Source organism: Corvus hawaiiensis, chromosome Z, assembly GCF_020740725.1.
Source record: "Corvus hawaiiensis isolate bCorHaw1 chromosome Z, bCorHaw1.pri.cur, whole genome shotgun sequence".
Classification (NCBI taxonomy): domain Eukaryota; kingdom Metazoa; phylum Chordata; class Aves; order Passeriformes; family Corvidae; genus Corvus; species Corvus hawaiiensis.
This window is the reverse complement of record NC_063255.1, coordinates 66102194-66113498: the sequence shown is the minus strand read 5'-3', so window position 1 is coordinate 66113498 and position 11305 is coordinate 66102194. Positions and strand designations below refer to the sequence as shown.

The following is an 11305-nucleotide window of genomic DNA, read 5'->3' as shown; positions in this document are numbered from 1 at the left end:
CCCACTCCCTAAATTTTCATCTTGGGAGAATTTCTGATGTTTCAAAATGGGATTTTGTTCTGAAAACCCTGAACACCAACACTTTATCAAATAAAAAGTTTAGACAACTTTCATTCAGAAATTATGTTCTTTGGAGGAATATATTTGTCACATAATTTCTTTACTATTTCTTTACACTTGACTATTTTGCTGTAGGATAGTTTGCAGGACATCATGTAACACTGGTCCAGCTCAAGCACACAGGAAAAGGCACATGGCTTTGAGGTATTTTGAGCCATGTTACTCTCCACTGCATATGGAACTTGAATACTTCTTTCATACTTCTCATTTTAAAAGCTCTTTGTTAAAAAAGAAAATTGAATTTTGAAACACTTGAATTCAGCAACTCTCAGTTCTTCATGGAAGCTTATAGAATTCACTAACAATATTTCTTAAACCATGGAGCCAGTTTCCTACATTAAATTAAAATGCAGTGTAAATAAGATTGCACCAGGCAAAGTTTATTTTTAGCAAAACTCTACAAGATCATATATGTAAGTGTCAGTGACTGTAGGCTTAGTAGTTTTTTTCTGCTCATGGTTGACACAGAGCCAACCATGTTAATAATTTCATAGTAAGATCAGCTAGGACCATTATTTCCAAAGGTCTCTTTGCAACCCTGCAGCAGGATTTTTCTGCACTTAATTATTTTATTAGATTGTATCGTGTCCTTTGATTTCTAGTCCAATATGTGGGTGTGGTATCTCCTGTTGGATTCTTAGGATGTGTTTTGGATGTGAGCATGCATCAACTTCTGCCTCTATCTTTTGTTTTCATTTTGACTAATGCAGAGTTTAAAAAAATGCTCTCTTCCTTACATTAAGTGCTCTGAAATAGCTTAATTGCTTGAGTATGTTAGAAACAATAACCAGACAAAAAAGCAAAATGCCTTGATATGTTGTACTGTCAAATCACATGACCAAAGAAACCCATAAAAATTAAAAATTATCACAGCACAAAAATGTAATTAAATAATCTTCTTTTATTTATGTCTCCACCCAGGGTGTAAACACACACCGCAGCATTCATTTATCTCTACAAATCTCTAGCTTCACCATAATAATAATAATTAAATCCAGACTTAAAACTCTGAGCCAAGTGGGTTTGAGAAATCTCTGAGGGGTTTTTTTCCTAGTTCTGTTTCTAATTATACGAATCCATAAAAATACAAGTAGTTTTATGGTGAAGGACAAGAGCTGGAGCAGTTTAACGGCATCTGACAATAATATGTTCTACAGGTAACGTAATGGAGTTATAATTTTCCAGTTTTATTTTGTACCATGCAAATACACCTTTCATTTTTGCCTTTTACATAAAATAGAATGTTATGAAACAGGACAAAAATAACTTATGATTGTATGAAAAACAACTGTAACAAATCACAAAATTACACATACTAGTAGAGCAAAAGATGTAACTAATTCTTTTTAATTTTTTTTCGTGACATGCAACAGACATTTCTTTAGAGCAAGATATATCAGCCAGATATACAGTATGGCAAATTAAGATCATATGTATATATGTAAGCATGTATAAATATGTAGATTAATCCGTAAGTTTTAGGAAAAACATAATCCCACTTTCTCTCCTCACCAAAGTGCTTTGTGTAAAAAATATTACACAAGATGCTGCTTTCTGTACAGAACAAAAGGATTTCTTTTTCTTAAATAAAAACTCACTCAGCTAATTTTAAATTGTGGTCTTTTGCTTTACCTGCTTCAAGGAGATATATATATATATATATATATATATATAAAGCCCCAAACCAAGAACAAGATTTCATACAAACAATAAAAAAGTGCTGTTTTAAAAAATCTGCTATAAAATTACACAGGGAAAACAGGGAATAAACAGTTAAAATGTAATCTTCATACTCATTCACACCTTTTCAAGAAAAGCTGAAAACAAAATACAGTGTGACAGATGGCCTCAGCACTGCAACGCTTCAGCATCTGGTAGTAGTAAGCCACAATGCCTATATGGTTTTGTGTACACATATGTAGAAAGGGAGATCCAGATACACACGTGCACCCTCATACACTTCCACTTGTACACATGCACTTTGAAACTGTATTTTAAACTCCAGTGTAGAACCATTTCTAATGCAGATATAAATAGACAACTGAGTTGGGAAACAGATGAATTGTATAAAAGAATCATTGTAAATAATTTCTTTTGAATATTGTTTAATGTCCACAGTCTAAAATAACTTAATCTCTTATATATGAATCCCTTTAGAAAGTTAAAAATACAGCAAGTAGAATAACAACACAAAAATCACTGAGGCACAAGTATTTGCAAATAACTTGGTTACACAGATAACCCACAAAACTGTATTTTCTCAAGCACCATTTTTCATTGTGACAAGCAGAATTCCCTATTTAAATATCCAATACATATGAGATACAATGGGGCTTTTTATGCAATTGCCCTCAGTGATTAAATTTATGCCCCGAAGTCAGTCCAACTCCAAAGAGAATAATGAAATAATAGTGAAGAATCCTTTTTGTCTCTGAATGAGAAGTAAACAAAGGCATGCCTTTTTACAGACTGGTAGCCTACATGCATATGCTTGATTTGACTGTACTCTAGGTCCTTCTTTTTAGGATTAAGGCTCATGGAAAGCTGTAAATATATATATATATTATATTTATGTGAAAGAATTAATTAATGACTTGCAAAACTTTCCTTTTTAAATGTAACTGATGAACCCCCAAATTAAAAATGCCCTTTTTGAATTCAGTACTCCCATTTTCCCTTTGGTCAGCATGTTTCAGAATGTATAATCCCCCAACTCTATGGAATAACTTTCAGATACTACAAAAAAATATTTCAAAAGTTTTAAAAGTCAAGGTGGTACAAATCTGAAGACAGCAACCATATTTCAATTTTGTAAACAGCAGTGGACAAATTCTGGACAATCATCTGGTTAAAAGAATTTTGAAGGATTTCTATATAAAAAAGTGTATAGGTGCATGCGTATGTACATGCATATGTCCACACATAGTCTGATCCTGGCCTTGCTGACTTTGGTGGAACAAAACACAATTCCACACATTTGAAACTGAAGTGTTCAGTGTGACTAATTATTCCTACTGAACCAAGTTACGCTTGTGCAGTGACCACAGAATGGGCTTTAAGATAGCACAAAATAAAACTTTATTAAAAGGTAAAACTTGCAGTCAATGCACATTAATGCAAAAGGACTGTCTTTCTGATTGCACATGTGAGGGATGCCTGGTGTCATTTAACCCAATGCAAATCACATACCGTAACATCTAGACCTCTCAGTGCAAGCTGGAGCAGAGGGACACATGCACTTGTGATGTGAGAAGCAGAATAAAAGGGGGAAGAACTTAGCACAGAATTAGATGTATTTTAGTCACATTATTTGTCATTGTACTTCATTTATGTGCATGGTTTATCCATATATTCTATGTATCGGATGAAAATGTCTCCATTAAATATTTAAGCACGTGACTGCATGTGAGAATATACCTCATGAATACAAACCTTGAAAGATTGCCAGTGTTCGCAAACATCTGGACATAAATTCATCTATTCCACATAAGGGCAGATTAAATTATGAATTTGAGCCAAATTGGACTGAACAACTCTCAAAAGTTTGCCAGGGGAAAAAAAAAAGCTTGTATAAACATTTTTTTTAAAGTTTATCTTTTTAGAAGAGTGATTTCAGAAGCATAGTTATAGTCCAGCCTGCAAGAATGAACTTCAAATTTCTGTCCTTACTCTGTCAGGTCATGAGAATATTAAGATGTACACTACACAGTAAGAAGTCCACAAAATCGATGAACAGGAATTAAAACCTAAAAGCTGAGTCTTACTAATGTAAGAGTTGTTCTCAAGGTATACAGGATCACGTGATGACATCTCCACTGCAGAATACTGGTTTTAACTCATAACCTTGTATGTTTCATGAAGGACAACCTCATTTGCTTGCATCCTGGACTAAATTTGAGGACCTTGAGCCTGACATTTAGCAGAAAAATCAAAACCACCAAACCAGTCCAGTTTTACCTCTCTAAGTAACCAGAGGAAACATAGTACCCTTAAGAGTAGTTCTTCTTTCTGAAAATGTGTTATGGAAAAAGGTTAGGACAACCAAAATTTATTGTATCAGTACAGATAGCTTTTAAAAAAAAGTGTGGAATTTAAGGAAGAATCTTTCCTACAAAATATTTTAAACCTTCCTGCAGAATCCTATAGCACATACAGCAACAATGCTCTACAGTCTAATTAAAAAGCAACTGAAAGTTAAAATGCATTTATTCTTATCTGGCAGGTGTGTTAAATAGAGACAAAATCTACATAACTTTTTGTGTATTTAACCTTTCTTATTCATGCTTATAGCATTGGGTCAGATGAATATTGGCAAAATAGTAATAGCCATACTGAATGGGTTAAAATGCAGAGGAAAGGAAAGGACACCTAACCTGAGGCCTGTAAAAAATCTGGTACCAACGACCTTTGATCCAAAAAGAAGCCACACCAATGCCTCCAACAGGTAGTGCCAACATGTGTGTCTAATTTCTCTCCCTTTTGGATACTGCTGTGTGGTTAACTTTGGAACTGTCACATGCAAACAGATTGTACAAAAGCTGTATGCCTTTGAAATGTTTGTAGTATACTCTGGTTTTACTTATTTTTCTTTTTTGAAAAAGGAACTTTCTAAAGCTGTTCTTCTGTAAGTACACCCATTCAGCTTGAAAGGATTGCAGCCAACAACCAGTTTTCTTATTTGGCCTCTGAATTCCCTTTGAGAAATTAGAAAGAAGAAATAATAAAAAAGTATAGTTGCTGTACCACAGATGAGAAGAAAAGAAAGAATTGCTAAGGTTTTGGCAAAGCTTGCTTTCTCCAAACAGTCTCTTTTCTCAGTTGTCTGCTTGATTAAATGAAGAATGCTTGGTAATTGCTATTTTCCTCTCCATTACGTATGTATATCTAGTCATATCCCCATACATACATGGCAGTTCCATGGAGAGAAAAAAATTTGTAGGGAAATACCAGAAGGGCAAGATGAAACAGAATCAAGTTCTTGTAACTAGATACATTACTTTAGCCTTCAGTGTATACAGAAGAAAGCTGGCTGGAACAACGATCCACTGCATTTACTTGTAGGAAACTGCTGTCCTCTGGCATGCTGCAAGCTGAATCACCAAAGATACCTACAGACCCTGCTGGAAAGTCATACACTAGGAAAAAAAACAAAATAAAACAAAACAAAAAAAACCCAGTTAACAAGTAGGATAACTATATAATGAAGTATGTCCTAATACTTCTGCATAGAACTGGAAATGGTTTTAAATGAAATACACAAATAAAATAAATAAGCCAACATATGTATGAAATTAATTACATAAGTTACTGCTTACCAAGGGAGGAATTTTCAGTTCTGTCAGAATCAAGTCTGAAGCAGAGCAGATTTCATTGCAACTAACACCTCCCCATTTAATGGGTGTTAAAATCGTGATAATTTTAAAAACAAACCTCACGATTCTTTAACAAATTTCATCATATTGAACACAGGATGGAAGACAACAAAATATTGTAGAATGTATTTGTTGTAAAATAGACCCTGGCACAGAAATTACTACCTTTTAGAAGTGGCAGTAGTAAGCTCAAAGAGTAACTGTTTTCAGACACACTCCCATCTTTTGGATAACACGTTTACATACTGTGAGATGCCTCTTTGAAATAACAGGTGCACTGGCTTTGCAATACACTACTGAAGGAGCAAGACATAAAAGGGACTTCAAAGCACAATAAGTGGATTCATCCTGTGTGGAAGGACAGTAAAAGACCTGCACATTACTTGTGCCCTAAGATTAGGCTCACTGTCTTGTGCTGATCCTTTGCACAGAGATAACTTTCACCCTTCCAGATCAGCATGCAAGCCCCTTCAGTACTGTTCATCTAGGCACAGACTAAGTTAAGTGCACACAGATGAGTTTGCAGTTTTTGTCATGGAAACGTGAAAAAATGAAATTCAAGACTGATAGAAACCAAACATGCACAAAGCAAAACCAGTGGTTTGAATCATCTCAGGTCCCTGCCACAATATGTGCAGTGGAGTGGAGTGGCTGCACAAACATCACAGAGGGCTCAATGGACTGTATTTCAAAGCAAATACATGAGCCAGAGATTGTCTGAGCCCCACAGGCTAGAACCTTAAGAAGCCTTCACCAGTGTGAAGACTGCACACAGGCCAGTTGTTACTGTCACCTGTGGTGACTGCCTGCCTCCCAACACCAACCTCTCCACGAAGGTCTGAAAGCTATCTCCTCTTTGTGAAGAGTCAAATCTGTCATGACATGTCCCACCCAAATACACAGCTCAAGAACATCTGCCAAAGTTCACAAACTGTACACAGTTATCCACGGAATCACCAGCTGTTATTTACCTTTGATACCAGAATGACCTGAAAAACTTCGACGGAAAATGCCAAGCCCTGCCTGGCCCACTGATGTGGGAGCTAAGCAGTCTTCAACAGGAGGAACCATACTGCAAGAAACACTGTCTTGTATGTTCTTCTGAGTGTCAGCATAATGTGGAGGGCAGAAAGTCTGAAGCTGCCCATAAAAACCTAGAATGAGAAGAAGGCCGTAAGTAAGAGCTGGACAGAGATACAAAGGATAGTATGTACAACCATGGCCATGAGAATGATAAAAACTTCAACTGCCCTACCACCAGGTCTTCAATAATTTTAAGCAAATAAAGCAGTATTGATATGATACTCCGTAAAACTTCCTCATGTTGCTACTAATTTCAAACACAATCTGCTACATGGACGTCCTGATTCCACCATGACCTGTGAGAGGCCCTGACTGGCTAGAACCTGAAAGTTTTCAGGAAATTCCTCCCTCTACTGTGTAATCCTTTGTTTGAACTGGTACTCTTCAGAGTCACACTGTGCATCTGCCTGAAAAATCTAAGAAAATGCTAAGTTCAAAATAAAATAAGATTACCCAAATAAAGTCTGAATAAAATCCACAGGTCTATCACTGGTGCCAAGACAGCTGGCTGATAGCATGGTCATGCAGAGAGATGCTGAGCAAAAATTTTTTATGATGGAAAAAGAGCACAGAAAAGTAATGTAACTTTCCTTGATACAAGTCCTTTGCACAATTCAGTGTAAGTTACCCATCTTTTAAAATAGAGAGCTGTAACAAGAAATAAGCATATGTAGTTCTCTTCCCCTCAGTTATTTAGCACTATTCTAAATGTCTTGTGTGTATCTGCAGTGTGTCAAGCCAAGGTGTAGAGGTCTTAGAACTGGAGCTCAACATCACACAGCAAAATCTCCTAACTTGGTGTCTTTGTTCACACGTGCCATGGCCAAGATAATCTGCAATAGAGCTGAATGTAGGATAACAAGAAACCATATCCAATACAGGCAGTAGATCCTGACCATACTTGAGGTATCTGTTAGGGAACTAACTGTAGCATCAGTTTTCTGTGTTTTCACGCAGCTAATAAAGTTCCAGCAACTGAATGTTTCAGCTGCAACTCTGATTAAACTGTTTAAAACACACACACGCACAAGACTACATCAGTTGTGTTTCTTTGAATCAGTACACTACAGCCAAGATTCATGACGTCAAGGCAAAGAACAAACAGCTACTTTGATGACATGACAGCATTACTTCCTTAGGAAAGTGAAATATTTTTGAATATGATAAAACAGCTGTAAGCTGTAAAAATTGCTTCTAAAAGCAAAAAGTTCTTGTTTTTAATCACATAAGGAGCCTTGTCCTGAGAGATGCTGAGCATCTAAAAAAGCCATGGCAGTTGTGGTCCAGGTACATTTGTAATAGCCTCCTTATCCTACTGAACTGTTGTGGACAAAGATTTCATTACAGATATGTAATGAATGACTACCACAATTATAATTTCCATAGGGTGGGAAGTTTCTGACGGATATCTATTTCCTACTCAGTCATCTCTCTGCCTGTCACAAGAAATAGAGAGTATTTTCTCAAGAAAATCATTATAATTGCCATTCAGAAATATATGCCATGCGTGAGTAGCCTTTGCTGCTATGGCATGGAAAAATTCCAGCTGACTTCAGTCTGAAATCCTTCAAGATAGTGTTTCTTTGTGGTATATTTCTGCTTGTCCATTAGGCAAATTACACAAACACCAAGTAATCATGTGGTGCCATCTGACTGTGAAGAACAAAAGGAAAAGAAAAAGTAAGAGAGAGATCTAAGTCCCATACTATACTAAGAGACTGATTTGCAAATGTGAAAAGAATATAAGTGTTTCTGTTTATTAAAATCTTATTATTCATAATTTAAAGATAGCTGTTACTAGTAGAGCTGTCTGTATAGCGGCATAATATAACTAATTCATATCAGCTAACAATTTTTTTAAAGAAATGACAATTTTTCTTTTTTTTAAATGAATACTTTGGATGATTTTTTACATTTCTTTCATTACTCAGACAACTCTAGTCATCAGCTAACTCACAAACACATGTGACCAGAGCTACAGAGCTACAGACACAATTTTAAAGGACAACCAGATTGTTAGTGCAAAAATGTTCACAGTATCAGACACATACAAAAGCAAGTCAGCTATGCCCATGCCCAAAAAAGTTTTGCTTTATACTACAAGCACAATAAATTTTCTCACTGTGAAGAGGGAACTTCTGTTGCTGTTCTTTTCTTTCATACCTTGCACATCTTTTCTGGCTTGTCTCAGAGCAAGCAGTACCTTATTCTTGCAGCTGCCTGTGTACTGTAGATGCCTGTCTCTTCAGACACCTCTCCTGAGAGTAGTTTTTCATGCTTGAAAAGAATCACCAGTACAATGCAGGTGCTGGGCCAATTTTTGCAGACCGCCAGCACCTGTACTTGTCTTCTGTCTACAAACACGTGTTGATATACAACAGCATCTAGCGGGGAAGTTGTCATTCCAGTCTCCAGGTCAGGGTAGTTTCAGATTTGCTGAATGATAATCCAATAAAAGATACTACAATCTAATAAAAGGAAAAGATGAACTTCACTTCTACAGCTCAGTGAGGTGTCTAACATCATCACTGCCAAACATTCCATGCAGCAAAGGATGTGGTGAATTTCACAAGAGCAAGAAAAGGGAATATTTAGTCGATTATGTAATATTAACTGAGGCAATAGAAAGCTCTCTCTGACATTACTGTGTAGTTGAAAATCACTCAGAACAAATAATAAAACTTGAACTGTAGACAATGTTGTTCCAAGAAAAAGACGTTTCACAGTAAAAGTAATTATGAGATACAAGAAGGCTGTCAGTCTTGGATCTCATACATCATTTCTCTCTAAAGGATAGTACTCCAAGATCACTATGATCTTTTAGGATGCTCAGGCTTTCAGAAACTGAGTCTGTTTAGAACTTGTTTTCTTCAAAAAGCTTTTGGGCAATGAAACTCTTTCTTCCTTGATAGAGCCAATTTAAATGGAACTGACAAGTTTAAGACGACATACACAGGTAAATTGTCACCACTGTCTGGTAGCAGAATGAGCTGGGGTGGTTATAGTTACAGCACTTTAAACCTTGAAAAGGCAGGTTATGAACTGCAGGAGATAGAAATTAACAGAACCTCCCGCAGCCCTTTCTTTTATACAAAGTAGTATAGTCTGGAGATAACTCCATGGTGTTTTTCTGCATTGTGATGGTGCGACAAAGGAAGACGGCAATCTTTGTATTGCTACTGGGAAAACATGAACTCTTGAAACATCTGCTGTTGAGAGAGAAAGTTTAGGTAAGCCTTTAAGGCACACAGGACAACACTTCCAGTGTAGCATACAGGATGAGACAGCTGTGCTTAAGGTGGAGGGAGTACATTCCGACAAAATACCTTGTACAGTGACAATAGGTTACATGACCTTTGAAAAAACATTTAATGCCCACATTGTGGGTATTGAATTGCACTGTATTATATCTTTCAATACTAAAAAAATAAATAAATAATTAAAGTTCAGTCTACATTGTCTTCATAAGGGTTTTAAGTGCCAAGATCTTTAGAATTTGAACTTTGAGTTATCTATGTGCATGTAATTCCTGTCAGCAGTGTCTATTTCAACACAGGCTTTCCTACGAGAGTGAGGCAGACACAGTAATGCTAACGTGGGACTAAGTATGGTACGGGTTTAAGGTCCAAGCTCTTGAAGTCAGCCATTTTTTGATCTCAGAAGATAGTATTAAACTGCATCTTAAATTTGGATGTGTAGTAGGGCTTCAATTCGAATACGGCGTTCACTCAAATGACAGTCTCTACTGGGTCTTCTTCTTATAAAGAATGATGACCCACATCTTCTGTCCTTTTAAATCCTCTGTGGACCGTAGGAGAAGGAGATGGGAATGTAGTGGCATTGTTGTGGCCTGCCCTAAACAGAGGATGCCCAAGGAGACATGAAAGTTGCTGCACAGCCCGGTGCAAGTCCTGCGTGGAGGACAGTTAATCCAGGGTGATTTGTGAGCCCCTGGGAGGCAGGATTCTTTAGAAAGTGTTCTACTTTGAAGCAAGTGGTTGTGATCCCAGCTTCTAAGATTCCTAAAACTCTTACCACCATGAGAAGAAGAAGGTGTTAAAGCCATTTGTATAACTGAAAGACAATTTTTGTTCCAGGAAGGAAGGCAGACCTTAATGTCTCAATGCCTTTCCATCCAGAAGATGAGTTCTTGCCTTTCCAGAAGATGAGTTCTTTCCAAATGTTCAGCAAAATATGGAACAGGGTAAAATGTTTTGTACTGTGGAAACAGAAGGGCTAACCTGATCCCTTCATGCCCTGCACTAGGAATTTACTGGACCTGTTCTGCCATCTTTTCGACTATGTCATATGACAGTGAACTGTATATTAATAAATTTCACCTTGTACTCCATTGGCCATACATTATTAGTGAAACTTCTATCAGAGAATATAGAAAACCAATAAAAACTGCTTACATCCACTGGTAAATTTCATGTTCTTCTAGTACTGATCAGTGCTGTAAGGAATTACTACTTTCTGGAAGAAAACCGTCAGTCTCAGATCCTGCTCCTGTGTGGTCTAGCATGATATGAAGAATGTAACAGGATTGGCACTTTCCTTGCTCTCCTTCACATTTATGAACTCAGGGAGATGCCCGTTTCCTCTCTTTGCCTAGAGAGACTGCTTTCATCAGTGGAAGAAAAGAAAAGAAGCCTTGCTTTTCCCAAGGTGTTTCCTATGATATCTAAAATGATAATTCTCAGGAAGCCTGATCAATAAGCAGAATCCTA

General features: G+C 36.8%; 1 protein-coding gene across 4 annotated transcripts in view; it reads right to left on the bottom strand.

Moving 5' to 3' along the window:
* Positions 1 to 1003: 1003 nt before the first annotated feature.
* The window catches only part of GLIS3 (GLIS family zinc finger 3), a 161555-nt gene continuing 151253 nt past the window's right edge, over positions 1004 to 11305 (bottom strand). For all 4 annotated transcript variants that reach the window (XM_048292592.1, XM_048292593.1, XM_048292595.1 and 1 more), the window contains exons 9-10: positions 6464 to 6646; positions 1004 to 5255 (exon numbers count right to left, since the gene is read on the bottom strand). In XM_048292592.1, coding sequence (XP_048148549.1) covers positions 5119 to 5255; positions 6464 to 6646 — 320 coding nt within the window. In that variant the 3' untranslated portion in view covers positions 1004 to 5118. The remainder of the gene's footprint in view (positions 5256 to 6463; positions 6647 to 11305) is intronic.